At 39.3% G+C, this 20537-nt stretch overlaps 1 protein-coding gene across 3 annotated transcripts in view; it reads left to right on the top strand.

Annotated features, from left to right (window-relative positions):
* LOC149315941 (complement component receptor 1-like protein) overlaps positions 1 to 20537 on the top strand; it is a 58645-nt gene that overhangs the window by 15904 nt on the left and 22204 nt on the right. For all 3 annotated transcript variants that reach the window (XM_089514449.1, XM_089514448.1, XM_089514450.1), the window contains exons 7-13: positions 5733 to 5921; positions 11870 to 11966; positions 16665 to 16753; positions 17256 to 17456; positions 18839 to 19021; positions 19451 to 19546; positions 19678 to 19767. In XM_089514449.1, coding sequence (XP_089370575.1) covers positions 5733 to 5921; positions 11870 to 11966; positions 16665 to 16753; positions 17256 to 17456; positions 18839 to 19021; positions 19451 to 19546; positions 19678 to 19767 — 945 coding nt within the window. The remainder of the gene's footprint in view (positions 1 to 5732; positions 5922 to 11869; positions 11967 to 16664; positions 16754 to 17255; positions 17457 to 18838; positions 19022 to 19450; positions 19547 to 19677; positions 19768 to 20537) is intronic.

The raw sequence follows: 20537 nt of genomic DNA, 5'->3' as shown, positions 1-20537 counted from the left end.
GCGATCAAATTGTTCCATAGTATTTCTCTGTTCACCATATCAAAAGCTGTAGAAAGATTGATAAAAGCAGCATACAGATGTTTCCCTTTGCTGGCATATTTGGCAATCATGTGATTCAGAATGAAACAGTTATCAGTGGTGGATCTATTTTGTCTAAAGCCTGCTTGTTCTTCTATTAAAATACCTTTTTCAGTTACCCAGTTTTCAAGTCTCTTCAAAAGGAATCAGGAGTAAATTTTGGCAACAATATATACAGTATTAGACTAACAGGCCTGTAATTACTGGGCTCCTTATTGTTCCCTTTTTTACACATGGGAACCACTATTGCCAACTTCCATCCGATAGGGATCTGACAGGTATTGTTTATATGCATAGACCTGTCAAAAGAGGAACTCACTAGTCAATATATTTTTTGTATAATTCAGCTGGTAAAAAATCCCCCCCCCCCCCCCGGTGCTTTGTTATCTTTAAGGCCCTTAATAATAGACTGTATCTCGTCTTCTGAGAGTGGTGGCCAGGGGGAGAGGGTTTCAGTACAAAAAGGATCCTCATCTGAGTGCTGTTTCTCAACAGGTTCATTTAAAGCAAATAACCCTTGAAAATAATCCTCCCAAACCTTGGCTGGGATAGGGATATCAGATGAAAATAGTCTTTTCTTTAAAATTCCTGTAGCAGAATGCCAAAATATAGCTGAATTATGACTCTTTACTGCTATCTTGAGCCCAGCCCAAATTGTAATAGCATGGTTTGTTTCTTTAGTTTTATGAGTTTTTTATATTACTTTCTAAGGGACAACATATTATTATTATTATTATTATTATTATTATTATTATTAAGCTTTATTTATATAGCGCTGTAAATTTACACAGCGCCGTACATACAATCTTTTTAATTAGACGGTTCCCTGCCCTCAGTCTTAAAAAGTCATGATGCAAAAGGAGAAGGGAATGGTGGTGGAGAAGGGGACCAGGCCCAGCATTTCTTCTCTCCCTCTGAGGCCTGGACCAAGGCAGGTGGACTGGAGGGCTCTGCTTCTTAATCAAGGCCAGGCCTGATGGAGTTGGGCCTGCCCTTTCATTCCCTCCATCCAGATGGAGGCAGATGCCATGGAGGGAGGGCTCTTCTTGAGGCTAGCCCTGATGGGGTTTGTATATGAGAAGAGGAACACCTCTGAGCAGCTCTCAAAGCTGACTTTAATTTCTTTTTCAGCATTCTACATTCAGTGTCAAACCAAGGTGATTTGCCTCTCTGGTAGTTTTTCGCAGAGGGTCTGGTTGATAGATAATTCTTCAGCATATGACACAGATTTGTACATGCTTTAGAAACTGATAACCAGTCTGCTGTAGGCAACCGAATTGTATTGGCCCAGTTTTCCACTTTCCCTGTTCTAAGCCTATCTGATATTGCAAGATTATCAACACTGGCCCATCTAAGCCTACCTTTTGGACACACCTCGTGAAACATCGATCAGCCCTACTCCTTGATCTCAGACCCGAACTACTGCATAAATTCACACATACAGGTTGATGATCACTTTCCCCTCTTGGGTGAAGAACAATCTCAGAAAAGAGGTCAATTTTGTCTCTTTTGTATAATTCGTCTGTGTATTGCATCCAACATCTTTTTATTCCTTCCTGACCTTGAATTATGCTATTTTTATTGTCATAAAGCATCCCAGACCTTGGCTTGAATATTCCTTTGGTTTTTTGGATCTTGTGAAATAATCTCTTATTCTTCCCTTATTGTTGTTGTCTTCTATTTCTCTGCACTGGTCATTGTAGTTATTTTTCTTTATCTTTCTGCACAAACTGTTGCTCTGTTGAATTCATAATTCTTAGTTTGTTCCTATCTCTCTTTTGTTTACAGTTCCCAAATCCTGTAGCATTGAGCCAGGGCAGTTAAAGCAATCTGTCTGGATTATTTCTGCAGTTTGGATGCAGCCTTATTAGGTGGAGTGTAATGCTTGGTTCTAGATGGACTCAGGTCTTTCCTGAGCCCTGGCATTGCTTTGCTCTTTCCTTTTTAAAAAGACCAACAAACAAAGGTCAGGTTTTTTTGTAGTGTTAGTCTATTACTTGTGAATTGTTAATTGTGAATTAACAACACAATTGTAAATTAACAACACAATTGTGAATTGTGAATTGTTATACCTTGGCGCATTACAAACGCGCACAAAGTACGCGCTCTGCGCGTGCTAGGGTTGCGCAAGAGTGTGCTAGGTTTAGGAAGCGGCGTTACTTCCACACGCCCCTAACCCTAGCACGCACAAAATGGTGGCCCCCTTCCACACGGGGGCCACCATTGCTACGTCACGACTGCGGCGCCTACAAATGGGGCGGCGCAGAAGTGACATACTGGGGCTGCACAAGGGTGTCCTTGGGGCTTGAAGCTCCAAGGACATCCCTTTTCCTTTAGCCGCTTCCCCACAGCCTGGAAAGCGGCTGATCGGGGCCTCAGAGGCTACCGCTGTGCCAGCTAAGGCCCCGATCCGGCAGGGAAAGGGCTGGTTACAGGCGCACCCTAAACGGGTGGTCTGTAACACACCCATGTTATTTTTAATTATCATAAACCATTTCATCACAAATGGAGTGGGCTGTGGTCCATGAGAGCTCCTGAATCAGAAAAGAAATATGCTATAGTCCCATAGAACACTATAATTAATTTGTCAGTTTTTTACTGTTAGTTTGTTACAGGGGAAACAACAAAGAGACTTGTGAAGACTAACAACATTATTACATCATGTTATTTTCATGCATCATAACCCATTACATCACAAATAGATACACAAACACATGCTCGCTCAATCTCTCTCTATACACACAAACACACACACACACTATAATTTGTTTCTTTAAGGTGCTGCAGGACTCTGTTCTTTTTTGAGAATGAGAAAGACATTTCCTGCATTGAGTATGCCTGGTATCTGCTCCATAGAGCCCAGGCATGCACTGAATCCTCTTCTGAACCACATCCGCACTTCAGAAATAATTTGGCTTAGTCCCGCTTTAACTGCCCTGGTTCCATGCTATCAAATTCTGGGAATTTTAGTTGGTTGTGGGAACAGACTGGTGATTAATGGAACAAAAAGACTAGTAGAGGTAGACAGATTCTTAGCACCTTCCAGATTTCTCTATTGTGGGACTGAGGACAACTGTCTTTCTACCATGCTCTTTGTGGTCCTGGATTTCTTAAAAGCCAACACATCTGAAGATAAATTTGGAATGCTTTATTTAATAAAGGGGCAGAGAACATCTTTTGAGCTTGAGGTGAATCCATCCTGGAGGAAGGTTTGTGAAAATTCCAGTCTCAAGGCCGTATAAGAAAGTATACGGAGTCAAGAAGAGAGATGCAGTCCGTGCCTGCATATCCATTTAATCATATCATCCCCATTTACAAACATCCATAAATGTGTTTAAATCATCAACCCTGATTTTTCCTCCAGTGGCCACGCTGACTGGAGGATTCTGGGAGTTATAGGGGGAAAAAACTTTCTCAAGCTCTGCCTTTCACAGACTATATGCAGCTTTATCAGTTAAGACAGGCTTATTTACAATTATTTATAATTGCTCCATAATAAATGTTTTCAGATTCCTGCCCCAATCTCCAACTATAATTAGTTTATTTATAAGTTTTATGGTCCACAATGCTATGTAACATATATAATCTTTACTGAATATTACCATTATTACATCACATACTATCCAGCCCCGCATCTCCCCTCCCTCCTCCCCCTCCAATGGCTGTAACTGAGTAAATTAGTACCCAGTACCCATAATGTGGAATATCTTATTAATAGATTCCCTGACTTCATTGTACCTTCTATTATATTTTTAATCTCCAACTATTATTTTCTTTTTCTTTTAAGTGTGGCATAAAGTATACTGCAGTAGCAGTCCAGAGGTATAGTGCATGGGTAACCAACAACAGGACCTATTGTGCCAGATAAGGTCAGAGCTGATGAACAAGCTGGAGTTTGTCACACACAAACATGCACAAGCATCTCCAAAATGCCACAAGCATCTCCACACAGCAATACTGTATTGTGTCTTTCTGAGGAGCTTATCGTGTTAACAAATAAGCCGGTTTACTTCTTCCTGCTTGAATTCAGTATCTGGGATGCCCCTGGATGTTATCATAGCTAAATTGCCACAAATCTAGCTGGGATGCTGCTACCCAGATGCATCTCAGGTTGAAGCCTCACTCAGCCAGCACTTTTTGGAAGTCGGAGAGCTTCTGAATTCAAAAATTGGCCAGCTGAGCGAGGCTTTGACCCAGGATGCATCCGGGCAGCGGCATCCCAGCTAGATTGGTAGTAATAAATTGTAAGCCGTTTTGATAGCCTTGGCTGAAGAGCGGGATATAAATAAATATTATGATGATGATGATGATACCATCCGGGGGCATCTGGGATCCTGCATTCAAGCCAGAAAAGGTAAACTGGCTTATTTGTTAATGCAATAAGCTCCTAACTGTGGGCTTTTTGGGAGCTGATCTTCATTGAAAAGCAGTGCATTGATATAGGAAGTAGAGCAGAACAGGAAATAATTTTTGGGTGAGGGTTGCATTTCCTCAGAACTACTGTGTATACTTATGTATAAGTCTAGACACTTTAGTCAAAAACTGACCCCAAAAAACTGAGTCGACCTATCCACAGATCAGTGTAAGCAGTCGGCCCTCCTTATCCACAGATTTTTTAATCCACGGATTCAAGCATCCACATCTTGAAAATATTGAGAAAAAGTGTAAATTCCAAATAGCAAACCTTGATTTTCGATTTTATATAAGATACAGCGTGCCTGCGCCATACGCGGGCACGCCATACGCGGCCTTGAGCATACGCGCTCAAGCCGCGGGGCGCGCGCGGGGTGGAAGGGGCGGCGCGTCCTATTCAATTGAATGGGTGCATGCACCCGTTGCGCCCCGCGTGCGCCTGTGCTGCCGCGCACGAGCCCCATTGTTTCCAATGGGGCTCGAGCATAGGCGGAATTCGCCTTACACGGAGGGATCCGGAACGGATCCCCCGCGTAAGGCGAGGACGGACTGTACACCATATTATTATGCCATTGGATTGAATGGAACTTGAGTATCCACGGATTTTGTTATCCACGGGAGATCCTGGAACCAAACCCCAGCGGATAACAAAGGCCCACTGTACTGTACTTTAACTCTTATATAAAAAAGGAACCATCCCCTGATGAAAGGCAAGAATGCATTCTGCACTGAAAGAAACACATTGGTTTTGCCAGAGGTCTGAATGGATTGCTTGCACAGGGCTTTTGAATATAGGCCGAGGCCTTGTGCTTGGGTTAGAGCATCATCTGCCAGTATTATTCTGGGCATGTTTCTTAGTATTGGCAACACCTGGATACTGTCTACAAACATGAGATAACAGTAAGAGTAGTACCAAATACCATAAACTGGCTGTTATCTGAAAATATGTAAACTTGATACCTCACATTTTCTGTGAATTGGGAGCAACTTGAAACTTATGCCACGAGTGTCTTACACATTGAAGAAGATATTCCATTCCTCTGGTATAATCCAGATGGCAATTAAATGTCTCTGCATTACTCAGCAAGTTAACTCAATTAAAAAAAAGGGGGGTGGGGGTCCAGGTCTCATCTAGGGAAATAATATTAAGGCTTTATAGGTTAAACAGAATTTTGTGCTCCTAACCCAAACCCTTCATCTTCTCACCTTTTCACAAAATTTCTGTCTACCTTTAACTCCAGTTGTTTGCCTTAGTCCACCAAGGCAGCCGCATGCTACAATAAGGAATCTGAAAGAAAATGACACCTATCCTGTTGGAACTGTTCTGGAATACAGATGCCACCAAGGTTATCAATATGTAACTGGAGCAAGACCATATATTAGTTGTCTGCCGACATCTACGTGGTCAACAATTCCACAAGTTTGTGAAAGTGAGTATCTTTGTTCGAGAATTTCAGCTGCCTTGGATCCTGTACAAAGAGAAAGGCATGATATACAAATAAAATAAAATGTTTTTTGCAGACAACAGCAATTCTTATGAAATCTTGATTAAACCATATGCAAAGATGGAGGATTCCTTGTATTTTATGTTCTCCAAATATCTCAGATATTTCTTTTTAAAAATATTTTTAAATTTTACAATGCAAATTATTATGCTTCATACAAATATATGCTTTAACACTTTACTTATTTTATACTAAATATCACCTCAATGCACCCCTTCCCCAGAGCCATTCCCATCCATATACTCCAACCAAAATTTTAATTCATCTCGTGAAGGTAATTTTCCATCTTCTTTTCTTGATAATTTTTCAATTTTTTTTCATATTTCATCAAAACCATTTCTTTTCCATAATCCTTTCTTCACTTTCAATTTACACGTTAATTTATCATTAATCGCTATTTGCCAGACTTCTTTATACCAATTCTCCAGTTCCACATTTATTTTCGTTTTCCAACTTCTTACTATAATTAATGTCGCTGCTATAAGCAAATTTGTTATAAGATTTCTTCTTTTTTCCATTCTACATCATTATATAGTGATAACAATACAATATTTCCTTTTCTGTCTACTCTTATTTTCATAATATTTTCTATTTCTAATATTACTGTTTCCCAAAAAGTTTTTTACATATTTACATATGTATATATGATCCTACTTTATTACATCCTCTCCAACAATATTTTGAATTGTTCTTATCTATGTTATGTAATATCACTGGTGTCAAGTACCATTTCCAGATCAGCTTATAATAATTTCCCTTAATTCTTTCCAATACATTTCTTTGTTCCCAAATTTTATTCCACACATTTTCAAAAAATTTACATCCGAATTCTTCTTCCGATATCCCTTTCCAAATATTTTGGTTTATTTCTTTTCTTTTATTCTCCATTAATATTTTTTACATTTTACTAGGTATTCCTTTCATAATTTTATTTTCCTCTAGTTCTTTTCCTTTCTGAATTATTTGTTCAAATTGCGTATATTTTTCCTTTTCTATATTCTTTTTCTTCCAATTTTGGACCTTTGTTCTATTTCCATATAATGAAATAAAATTTTTATTCCCTTAAGTTTTTCTCTTTTATATTTTCTCTTCCTATTTGTAATTCTATCCAATTTTCTATTTTATCTATCTTCCTTTCCTTTAATTCCTTATCTAATAAATTTCTTAAATTCTTTGGGAATGACTTTACCATTATTATTGATACTGTCAATGAATTTTCATTCAATAATTCTTTTTTATATTTATTCCATATTTCTAGTATATTTTTCATCAGTGTGTTTTCAATTTCTTTAATTCCTTTCCTACTAAATTCTTTAAAGAAAATATTCCCTATTTTCAAATGTATTTCTTCTTTTCCTGTTTTCAACCAGTCCAGATCTGATGTACCTAACATACCTTTAGTACATATATTAATTGATTAGCTTCACAATATCCCTTTATATTAGGGAGGCCTAACCCTCCCTTTCCCTGGGATTTATACCAAAATTGTTTATTTACTCTAGTTCTTTTTCCTCCATTACAATATATGTTTAATAATTGTTGCCACTTATTTAATTCAGCTTCTGATATTTTTAATGGTATCATTCTAAATAAAAAAAATTAATTTTGGTACGATTTTCATTTTAACTAGTGCTATTCTTCCAAACCATGATAGTTTTATTTCCTTATATTCTACCATTTTTTTCCAATTTCATTCTGTAATCCAACCAAATTTTTCATTTCCATTTCATTTAGATCTTTCATTATATTTGTTACTAAATATTTTATATTACTTTTTATTCTTATCTCTAAATCTTTTTGTTTCACAAACTGTATTTCTTCTTCTTTTGTATAGTTGAATAACATCATTTCTGATTCATTCCAATTAACCTGAAGTCCTGTCATCTCTCTAAATAAGTTCAATTGTTCTTTAATTTTTCCCATTTTTTCTTTTAAATCTTTAATAGTTACTAAAGTATCATCAGCAAATAAACTAATTTAATAGTTTTTTCCTAGCCCTATTCCTTCCAGATTTTTAGTCTTCCTTATAATATTTGCTAGCATTTCTATCACCATTGCAAATAATATTGGTGAAAGTGGGCATCCTTGTTTTGTATCTCTCGTTACTTTTATTTCATTTGTTATTCCATAATTTACTATTATTTTAATTGAATTATTACAATATTTCCACCCCCCATTCAGACCTTTTTCATAATTATTTTTAATCAAATGCTTTAAATATGTCTAATGCCAAAATTCCTACTTTTCATTTGGTTGTCCCCATTACATGTATTTTACTCAAAACTCTACCTACTAAATTAGACATTTGTCTTCCTTTCACAAATCCACATCAATCTTTCCCTATATATATACATTTATTCATTCTATTTGCTATTATTGCTGTTAATATCTTTGCATCCTGATTTATTAATGATATAGGTCTATATGACCCTGGATCCGTTAAATCTTTATCTGTTTTTGGTATCTCAGATATTTCTACCTGAATATCTAACAGCAGACTCGAGGGACAGAACCCTGATGTCTTTGGAACTACAAAAATACATAGCTGTTTTTTTTTAAAGAAAGCTCAAGGGTAGGTTTTTCAGGAGGAAGGTATTTATGAGGTAATAAAAGAAAAGCACCCAGCTTACTGAAGACTAGGCATATTCACTTGGTACAGAATGCTGACTGTCATTTGGAGGAAAAGAAAAGAGGAAATAGTCTGCTTGAGGAGGTTATGGCTGGCTTCCTAGTACTCACTTACTAGAAGGTGATAATATATTACTGTATATACCAATGTATAAGGCTAGAAATTTTGGTTAGAAAACTGACCCAAAAAACCTGGGTTGATTTATCCACAGGTCAATGTAAGTACTGTACTTTAACTCTTACTTTGAAAAAGGAACCATCTCCGGGTGAAAGGCAAGAGCAGAATCTGTCATGGAAGCACTGATACCCCCTCCATTCTCTCATCCATCCAGTCTTTAGTATGAGCAGCTTTGCCTTCCAGAATTTTCTAAGTTCTTTGGCATTGTTTTCCTTTACTTCATGCTTTAGATCCTTTGTTACGTGCCCCTAGGTTTTACCCTCAATTTATCCATGGGCCATATCAAAATCCATATTTTTTGGCCCAAAAATCTGTCTTCAGCTTATACATGAGGTCGACTGATAGTCAAGTATATACACTATATACAGTAGTTTCATTGATTATCCCAATTGACATCAATGAAGCCATCTTTTCTACTTCTTACCTCCTAGGAATCTATAGGTCAGTTGTGCCCCTATGATTCACTGATTCAACTGAGTGTTAAGCCTGTTGGGTGCCTCTTACCTCTAGCACCATGACCAATAGCAAGCAGCTATTCCTTGTTTGGTCTTTTGACCCTCCACCTCAAATTTGTAAGATAAGTGGTTTACAGGAGGGCCTAAATTGCCCCCTTTGGTGCTGGTGTGTATAATGATCACCAGACTGTTCACCCGCTACATGCCCCCTTCACCCTATACCACCCTGTTGGACTGTCCGGTTTGTGTATATTGTAATTACATCCATTGGAATTTTCACACTTTCATTAATTTGCTTTGCCGCAGCCCTGCACTTGTATTGGGATGTTGATATTGTTAAGGTTACTGCTGGTTTTACTTCCTTCAGCAGTAAAGCTTATAGTCTCTCCCCTCTCTGTCCCCTTGTAAGAAATAACAGCCAGGAAGGCAGAGGTTCACAAAAGAACTTTCTTTACTGTAAGCAGCAGAAAACACAACAGCATTAGTAGTCTTTCACCAAACAGAGTCAAGCAGAGAATGTCAGCAGAGCGAGTCAGAATCTGCCAGCATACCTTAAAACACAGTAATAGCATTGGGTAACGAATAACGGATCCAGGCTAAAAAGCCTATTGGTCTGTTCACTAACAAGTAACATAAATGTTCTACTCCGCAGAAGAGGACATTTGAGTCTGAACACACACTTGAAAATAAGACACAGAATCCCCACAATCCAAATGTCGAACAGATATGCAGCAGTGAAGATGTGCATTTTCCAGGCTAAGTCGGACTATCTTTTTGCTCTGGGTTTTGGTCCTGGAGCACAGCTTCTATCTAATTTCTGCCTGCTTTGAAGGTGTGCGTCATCTAAAGACCCTGTCTTCAAAGCGGCTGGAAACCACTTTATTTAGCCTGTCTGTTTCATACCAAGGATAATAAAGAAAACAGAATTCCACAAGATTGAATTGCTGTTGTCTGAATGGTCCTTGAAAGGCAGAAATGTCATGTCAGCAGTGTAAGCGGTCTCTCAACCTGGCCTCAATGTGGTATAAAGTTGAGATGCTCCCTCCAGCCTTGGGAAATATTGACAATATCTGCAGTATGTTCACATCTAAAGTTCAGGATTTTGTGTATTCAGTATTCTTAATATATGCCTTAATTAGCACATAATATTGTTCTCTTTGGTAAATGTATGAATCATACTGGTTTTATTCAAATTGTAATTCTAAAGATACCTGGTATTGGAGAAGGAATAGCAGGTTATTGTCCCCAACATATGTTGGTTTTAGACAATTTGGGGTGTGATAATAATTTAATAAATTGTTAACATTGTGTATTATGTCATTAGTTCTCTGTTTTGGACAGTGCCACCATTTCCCCAAAATAGAAGAACCGATTTTTTTAAAAATCCAAAATCTATTTAGCATAGGTGACAATGCAACAAGTGTATATAGTTCAAGAAGTTATTTTTCTCAACTGCTTTTATATATAGACAGGACCTAATATATGTCATCTGGCCCAACAGATTGCAGTATTAAGGGTTATCAATAAAATCAAATTTGAGGTAAACTTTACAGAAGAGTTCATAATGTATTCATATATATATATATATATATATATATATACCCTGTGATGTAACTGTTAAGAAAAATAGCCAGTTGAAACTTATGTGTTGACACTGAGACAATGTATAAAATATACTTGGAAATAGGAGATTGTCAGTTTTTTTTTTGTTTAATCAGTATTTACATCTGAAAAATTCATAGTTTCTATTTTTATCTCTGTAGACTGCAGAGACCTGAATTTTTGCACAGATTGAAACAAATGCCTTTGATCGTTTACATTTTACTTGATATGTATACTTTTAGCAAAAGAACAGTTTCCTTTGACATGCTAGAAAGATCTGGAGAGAACAAAAGCGGGAAAGCGGATTTGAGAGTCATATGAGTACAGTGGTGCCTCGGGTTACGAAATTAATTCGTTCCGCTGTCAATTTCGTAACCCGAAAGGCTTTCGCAAGCCGAATCCCCATAGGCGCTAATGGGGAAAAGCCGCGATTTGGTGTAAAATCGCGCCGAAAAGCACCAAAAGTTTTTTCGTAACCCGAAAAAACTTTCTTAACCCGAAACAGTTTTTTTAAATTAATTTTTTTCGTATCCTGAAAATTTCGTAACGTGGGTAATTCGTATCCCGAGGTACCACTGTATACAGAAATTGTAATGGTCTTCTGCTGTATTTTCTAAAGATTGTAATAAAACATTCTGATGAATGAAAAGGAAAGCTTAGAACAGCCACTCAGTTTCTTGAGCACATTGTGGTCATCACTCTCAAAGAGAAATAGTCCTCAGCATTGTTTTTTTAATTCAGTCACCAAACTTTCTAATTTTTCTCCTTGAAATGACTTTACACTTCTGGTTGTGCTTCCTCTCCACAATAGTTACCAGACATGCCTCTTATATTACATTTCCCCCTTTTTAATTATTCCACATCTGTATCATTTGTAGCCAGATGTGACAGAAACTTCCTTCATCCAACCCAAAGCAGACAAGATAATACCTAGATATCTGTTAGTGTGTTTGCTCTGTTCTATGAATGAGGACAGCATGTTGTAATTCTAGTTCTAATTCTTCCTTTAGGAAAGCGGTGTAAGCCTCCAGTTTTAGAAAATGGCAGATTTGAAGGCCCAGAAGAATTAGCATTAGGTGATACAGTAACTTTCAGCTGTGACAAAGGGTGAGTTTCAGGTCGCTTGTTGAAAAAAAATGTGTGTCGAACTCCTGGAAGGGTTTTGCTAGCAATATATTAAAATGTTTATACGTATTGTTACCATCTGAACCGTTAGTTCTATGTGGTTAGCCTAGTTATATCCCATTTTAATGGAGGCAGATCTTTCCAAAGCATCTTATAATTGCAATTAAAAATATATTAATTATAAAAATATAATTTTGAAATTGCAACATAATAATCAGAACAGCTGATCACAATCTTTCCTGGTGAGCAGTTGATATCAGATAGACTTGAACAGATGAGATGTGGAGCATCCTATGAGATTTTCCATTTATTTCCCTTCTGCCACCAATGTGAAGACCTTCTTCCAGGCCTATACTGATTTATATGTCAACTTTGAGACCTGGAAATGTAGAGTGTTTATAAGATATGAAGCATAATATATGAAGTACAGTCACCCTTCCACATTCCTGGCAGTTAGGGGCCAAGGAACCCATGAAAGTGGAAAACCTTCAAATATATTAGCCTCCCTCCACAATATGAATGATAAAGAGTCCTCTCCCACCAAGAGCACCGCTCATAACTTTTTTTTAGCCTTGAAACACATATCCTCTCCCACATTTCCAAAGTGCTTCCACTTTCAGTCTGATGTTAGCAACCACAACTGCAAAGGATCCACATTTTCTCCTTCCTCTTCCCCGACTCCCTCCTGGCCAGACAAAAGCAACACTGTATCTTACCCATTTTGACAAAACTTTGCGTTCTGCTCGTTTCCAAAGTCTTTCTACTCTGAATCTGATGTTTGCAGCCATATATCTTGATTTCAGCAAGGCCTTTGACAAAGTTCAAGAATCATTATATTCTTGCAAACAAGCTTATAAAATGTGGGCTAGACAAGGTAACTGTTACATGGATTTGTAATTGGTTGACTGGCTGAATCCAAAGGGTGCTCAACAATGGCTCCCTTTCATCCTGGAGAGAAGTAACCAGTGGGTCCCACAGGGCTCTGTCCTGGGCCTAGTGCTATTCAGCATCCTTATCAATGACCTGGATGACAGAACTGGGGGCATACGTATCAAATTTGCAGATGACACCAAATTAGGATAAATAGCTAATACCCCAGAGGACAGAATTAAAATTCAAAATGACCTGTATAGACTAGAAGGCTTGGCCAAAGCTAACAAAATGAAATTCAACACAGAGAAATGTAAGGTACCGCACTTAGGGTGGAAAAATGAAATGCACAGATTTAGGATGGGGGGACACCTGGCTGAACGAGAGTTATATGTGTGAAAGGGACCTAGGAGTCCAAGTAGACCACAAGTTGAACATGAGTCAACAGTGTGATGAGGCAGCTGAAAAGGCCAATGCAAGTTTAGGCTGCATCAATAAAAGTATAGTGTCTAGATCAAGAGAAGTAATAGTGCCACTGTATTCTGCTTTGGTCACACCCCACCTGGAATATTGTGTCCAGTTCTGGGTACCAAAATTCAAAAAGGATATTGAGAAACTGGAGCGTGTCCAAAGGAGGGCAATTAAAATGGTGAAAGGTCTGGAAATCATGCCCTATGAGGAACAGCTTAGGGAGCTGGGGATTTTAGCCTGGAGAAGAGAAGGTTAAGAGGTGATATGATAGCCCTGTTGAAATATTTGAAGGGATGTCATATTGAGGAGGGCGCAAGCTTGTTTTATGCTGCTTCAGAGAATAGAACCCAGAACAATGGATGCAAGCTACAGGAAAAGAGATTCCAGCTCAACATTTAGGAGGAACTTCCTGATAGTAAGGGCTGTTCAAGAGTGGAACACACTCCCTCAGAGTGTAGTGGAGTCTCCTTCCTTGGATGTCTTTAAGCAGAGGCTGGATGGCCATCTGTCGGGAATGCTTTGATTGTGAGTTCCTGCATGGCAGGGGGTGGACGCAATGGCCCCTGTGGTCTCTTCCAACTCTATGATTCTATGATTCAATCTGTACAAAGGGAAAGTACACCATTGCTTTTGTTTGGCTGAGAGAGAGTGGGAGGGAGACTGGATCATCCCGGAGATGACTGCAAACACTAGATTTAAAGGGAAGGTCTTTGGAAATGAGGAGGATGTAAATTTTGGCAGAGCAGGGGAATGAACAGTGTTGGTTTTCGCTGGCTGGGAGGGAAGATTGAGGAAGAGTGTGTGAAAAGGTTGGCTTTGTTAAGCAGAAGCTACAAAGTCACAAATAGTCAAAACCGCAAATCTGAAACCTGAAAATGTGGAGGGCTAACTGTATAACACAGAGAACAGAAAACTGTGTATTGTAGAGTCTAGACACAGTTCAGTTCCAGGGAGAATGCCAACATAACTATCAGTGTTGAGATGCCTGTATAAACAATGCCTTGACTGACAATAAACTTAAAATGGGCTGTAGTAGAGAGCAATTTCTGATGCAATCAGATGGCTGCTATCTGAAGGAAGTTAACTGTCCGTGATGTTTTGTTATGTCCAGTAACCTGACTGGAGGAGAAAATGATGTTTATATAAATAAGGGCCATATCTATGAGGTCAAATGGACTGGCAGCTTGGAGCAGCCAGAGACCACTCCAGCCCCAATTGACCCCTGGTGGGCATGGGACTACGGCGACCTAACGCTGCTGTCTGGAACAGACCGTTGGCAAGGAACAGTTTTCCCCCACTCCTATTATGGCCGGCTTTGGGCTATGTTAGCCGGCCTAGGTGCAGCTTCCTGGTGATCTGGGGGCATGCGTCATCTGCACGCCATGCCCCCAGATTGGCCCGAAGGTGGTACTTTTTATCCGTCTGTTTTGGGCCTATATTACTGCATATAATAAATAGCCTAAAAGACTAATAGAGAGCATGATCATCCTCCCATATAAATATCCTTTGATTCCATTACTTAGGAAGGCTTAACTTGGAATCTACGTGTTAACTCTGCCCATGTGGATTTTACTCTGCTCACAAGCTAGATACCCAGGCAGCTAAAAGATGATAAACCGCACTGCAGACAGACATATATATCTGATGAATGCTCTGAAAGCAGAGGAGAAGCAGCCTGGATTGCTCCATCCCCAAAAGGTACATCAAATTGTTTAGCCAAGGAGGAGCTGTGCAAGTGCACCACATTCTGCAAGGTGCTATTGGCCCTCTGTATTGGTGGGGATTTGGTTCTAGACACCCCCACCCCCAACACACAGATACCAGAAAAAGTTAGACCTCAAGTCTTATTAGCCACAGTAGATGTTAACATGTATGTGGCTGTGCCAGTGGGACTGCATGCACTCCTACCATTGTCGATAATGGGGCAGTGCCATCTGCGGATGCTCCAATCCACAGATGGCTAGTCCGCTGCTATGGAGGACCAACTGTATGTGCCAGGGCTTACCACTGCCTTACACTGCCACCTCCACCTTCCTGGTCAGCTCACCAGGGATTCGCACCCACAGGTGGAGGTGTGTGACAGTTGGCTCCTCTGGTCCAGTAAGGCAGGCAGGCAGGCAGAATGGCAGGGCAAGGGATGGACAGGACCCAAGGAGAGGAGGAAATAGCAAAGAGGCTTTTGGGCAGCCATTGAAGGCATGGGGTAGTGGAAGGTTGCAGGTTCCAAATTGAGAAGGAAGGTAAATAATTGGAGGTACTAAGAACTATTCCTTGGAACAATCGTTTCTATTTACTGTTCATTTGACAGCTTTCATAACCAATTTCTTTTCTTATTTTTAAATAAATGAGGTGAGCATACACTTTCTATACTATCTTATGATTGGCTCTCCAAGTGCCGCTCCCTTGGATTTTCAAGCAGGGATGAAAATACCTACCTTGATGTTCCTTTAAATCGGACTTGTAGCCTCACCATCTTGCTCCATCCCACTCTGCACTTGAAGGCTTTATCCACCCCAAGGCTAAATGAGTATGGAGAGAATGGAAAGGCACATGCCAAAGGTCAATGGATATTTATGTGACATGCCAGGGTGAAGAGAGAAATGGAATCTTGTTGCAGTCTTCTCCAGTTCCACTGACTGCTGGGTAATTTTGAGTGGCACTTTCAGGAGGAAGGGAAAAATTCCCCCACTCTACCTGTGCTATAAATTATCCTGTGTACTCACTTGGCTGTGTTCCTTCATTTTTCCTTCTGTGTCTGAAATGACAAAAGGGAGTCTTGCTAAATATTTTACATTGATCTGAATAGGTGCACTAGACATTGGAAGCTCAGACACTCTCATGTATGCTTTGCTGTAACGCAAGCTGTGATATCATAAATTAGGGTCCTGGAGGTGGGGAGGTTCTTCTCTTCATTTTTTGCATGTCTTGTCTCTGAAATTAAGGTAATTGGTGGCTTATCTCAGCCTGGATTAGTGACTAGAACAGATCTTTTCAGTTATGGGGCTCTTTGGAATATTTTTCTTATCCTGGTATACACTCCATTACGTTTTGTCAGCAAGCAAAGACCCCCCTCACACTTTTATTATTCAGATCTCTTGAAAATATTTCCTGAGCTGGCTATAATCCCGTTGCTGATACATTCTTACTCCTTCATTCTGTTAAATTGTTTTAAATTGTTGGTTTCATTATCTTTTATTTCTTTAGGAGGCCCTGGCAATGATAATGCGGTGGACTGCAAATGATCTTGCAAAACTAAGCCTACTAGCTCCAAGATATCCTGTATTTGTATACTCTTTTTTCCTATCTCATGTACTAATTGTAAGACTTTTCTCTCTTTAGGTACAGATTAATAGGCCATAAGACTTCTCGTTGCACTTTGTTTGGGAGGAACAAGGTTGAATGGGATAAAGATCCTCCGTTTTGTGAACGTAAGATTATCTGTTCCTTTAAGCTTGTTAGTGTTTGCCTCAGTACATTTCATTGTTATTTCCGTATTGCAAATAGTTTAGTTTGTAAAGATTTACATATGCCTAAAATTTGGCTAACCCCATCCCACCAAGCCTCCTCTAAAAATAAAGTTTAAAAATTGGCAGAAATTGGAACCAGAAGCAATATTGCTCACTTCTTGTTTCTATTTTAACCATTTTGTTTCGCTTGTGGCTAATGTGTGGCAAAGCTGCTGCATATTGCAGTGGTTTTGAACTATTTTGGATTGTTTTGGAGTGGGGGAGCTTCTTAGGAATTTTCTTTTCTTTTTTAAGACTTTTATTTTTCAGATCTCTAGGGCTTTGCCATTCCTGCATAGTCCACTGAGGAATGGGAAGGAATGCAAATTTGCCCTCCCCACATCTGCATCTGCCCGCCCCTACTCTAATTGATCCTTCTGCAGTTTTAATGTACCTGGACCATTGATGTTGCTTTCTTTCTCAGGAATCCCTTGTGCTCGCCCTCCTGAAATTGCCAATGGAAAACACAGTGGTGACACAGCTCTTGATCTCTATGTTTTTGGCGACGTGGTAACATACACTTGTAATAAAGACTTTTCCCTTATTGGAAATAAAAGTATTACCTGTACAACTGCGGAAGATGGCATAAGTGGAAAATGGGACAGACCCCCACCTCAATGTAAAGGTGATGGAAATTTGTGTTTTGATATCTTAGGTGAAATTACTTTGATTGCCCAAAACTAGTAGAAAACGTTATTGGCAATGGTGCAATCCATCAAGTGCCATCCTGCAAATAAGGCTTCGATGTATTTCAGTGGGACTGCAAATAATTCTGTTGAAGTGGTGGGAGGATATTACTTAAATTGATGCTTCTTTCATGTATATCATTTCAGCTTTTGTGGTCAGTGGAGCAGGAGTAATAATTATTATTCAGTAGTTTTCACGCACCACATTTAAGGTAAACACCATGTAGCAGCTATCATCATGTGACAATAGATGGGGGGGGGGAGGTCCACTCCATCCTGAGACTACTATATGGAGTAAGTTTACAGAACCAGCTTGGCATAGTGATTTGAATGTCGAAGGAGAACTCCAGGAGACAGGGTTCAAATCCCCATATAGAAACTGGGTGGGTGATCTTAGGCAACTCTCACTTTCTTAGCCTTAGAAGATGCAAACCTCACCTAAATAAATCTTGTCAAGAAAACCCTATGTTGAGACACTACAAGTTGGAGTGAACCTGAAGGTGCATAACTAAATACACTAAAGGCACAAGATCCCATCAAATCTTGGAAGCTAAACCAAGTCAGTCCTGGTTAGAACTTGGACAACAAATATCAGGTACTGTAGGCCAGTAGTTTCATTAGCAGGGTGCAGGATATGTGGACCACACCAGGTGACACCCCAGAAGAGGGGGTGACACCCAGTCAGTCCCTTCCCTCCTGCAGGGCCTCCCTGCAGCCGCGGTCCTGGGTTATGGGGCTCCCCACAGCTGCAGGCTTGTTCCCTGGGGGTGTGTGGGTCCGAAAGCCTGCTCCCCGGGGTGTGTGTGTGGCATTTCCAGTGCTCCCCGGGGTCTGGTGGCTGCTTCCTGGGGGTACATGCAGCATGTCTGACCACACGCTTATGCTCCTGTGCACACCAAAATTGCACCAGAAGTTGTGCACCAGAGGACCCGTGTCCATAGGTTTTGCCCACCCCGCTGATGAATGATCAAAAGAAGGAGATGGTGAAACCATCTCTGAGTATTCCTTTCCAAGAAAACCCTATGGAACTCATGGTGTTGCCATAAATCAATATGTGATTTGAAGGCATATACACACACCACCACCACAACAACGATATATAAAAGAAATCTTGCTTTGGGTTGAGATCATTGCTATACAAAATAATGTATGTTTACCATGCTCTGACTTTACATCATGCATAGAAAAGCATAATTTAATGGCAATAATTGGTAGGTTTAAAAGTGTAAAGTGGACTGTTTTTAATTGTTTTCAAGTTTAAGATTCCAGGTACTGAGCTGAGTTGACACTTCCTTAATCTTTGCTTTTCCTCTCTTTCCAGTGGTCCGTTGTAGCAGACCAAGAATTTCAAATGGAAATCTAGTAGGTCCATATATGTATGCTTATATGTATAATCATGTTGCAGAGTTTCAATGTATCTCTGGCTACAGGATGGTAGGAAGTAAGTTAGTTACATGTGGTGCTGACAGCAGATGGCATCCAAGCCTTCCAACTTGTGTCATGGGTATGTATCTTACGATATACAGTATGAATGAATTTCAGAAGAGCTGTGTTGTGTTGGGATGCTAAACACCCTGTCTCTACAGGGCTATACTGGAGGTGGCATTCCCTCTACTGGCCTATGGTGGGGTGCCTTAACCCACTCCCATTTTTATGCAAGCCCCCCCCAAAAAAAAACCCCTAGGAGGCATGGGGAGGGGGCAGTTTCACTCTGTTTTAGGCCAAAAGGACCCTGAATCCACTAAAATGGGAAGGTCACAACTGGTTTTGAAAAAAGTCAGTCTCTGAGTTCAGTCCAACAGGTTTTCAGTTAAAAGGAAAGTTTGGGGTGCATAGCAACTCTAGAGAGTTGAAAAAAGGGTTTGGATTTATGCCCCCTTCGGGTCTAAACACACAAATTGATCATATTCCCTTTTCTTCACTCTTTGGGTAGTTACAACTGCGACTACGACTACGACTACGACTACAACTACCACCACTACTGGAGGAGGAGGAGGAGGAGGAGGAGGAGGAGGAGGAGATGATGCTGGTAAGTTATAATAGCTTTGGGTTTAGTAATAAGTCTTTTTGGATGCAAAAAAAGAAAAAGGACTTGCATAAGATGTTGGATTTTATATTTGTTATTTTTAATGGATAATGTTGTATCTACTCTTTGGGTAGATACAACTACAACAGCGACTACGACTACGACTACAACTACAACTACCACCACTACTGGAGGAGGAGGAGGAGGAGATGATGATGATGCTGGTAAGTTATAATAGCTTTGTGTTAGTAATAAATCTTTTTGGATGCAAAAAAAGAAAAAGGACTTGCATAAGATGTTGGATTTTATATTTGTTATTTTTAATGGTTCTTGTTTTTGATTGATTTTCATCTTTTGATAGTTCAGTTACCTTTAAAACTTCAGTACACTGTGAATTTTTATCTTTTTTCAAAACTATTGTAAGTCACTTTGAGTCCTGAATTGGGAAAAAAGCAGGTTGTAAATAAATAAAATAATGGTGACAATGGTGATATAGAGTATTCTGCCTTGGAATAAACACAATAGTGTTATGTAGCCCCATCTGCATTCTGTAACTGTGTCTAAAAAATTGAAAAGTTGTGAAAAACCCCTCCAAAAACCAACATTATAATAATAATAATAATAATAATAATAAATTTTATTTCTACCCCGCCCTTCCATAGATATGATCAGGGCGGCTTACAAAATTTAAAAACAGTACAATAGAAAATGAAAATTCAAATATCAAAGTTAAAAACATTACTACAAAAAACAGGAACAGGAAATCGATAAAATACACATGTCAAGGGCAAAGAAAAAGAAGAATAATTTATGGTAGCTATTAGTAAATTTTGCTCCACGTAAATAAAAAAGTGTGGATGTTAATGAGTCAATGTGAAGAAAAATAATTTTGTTGGCTTGTCATTACCCCCCACAATTATTGTGTTACAAGTAACATTGTTACCTGTAATACATTACTTTCAAATTTTATATACAGTACTTGCTGCTGAATTTT

This window comes from Sceloporus occidentalis, unplaced genomic scaffold (genome assembly GCF_023333645.1).
Source record: "Sceloporus occidentalis isolate IW3139 unplaced genomic scaffold, rSceOcc1.0.p SCAF_3, whole genome shotgun sequence".
Taxonomy (NCBI): domain Eukaryota; kingdom Metazoa; phylum Chordata; class Lepidosauria; order Squamata; family Phrynosomatidae; genus Sceloporus; species Sceloporus occidentalis.
Note: the sequence above shows the minus strand (reverse complement) of the source record. Positions and strands in the feature narration are given on the sequence as shown.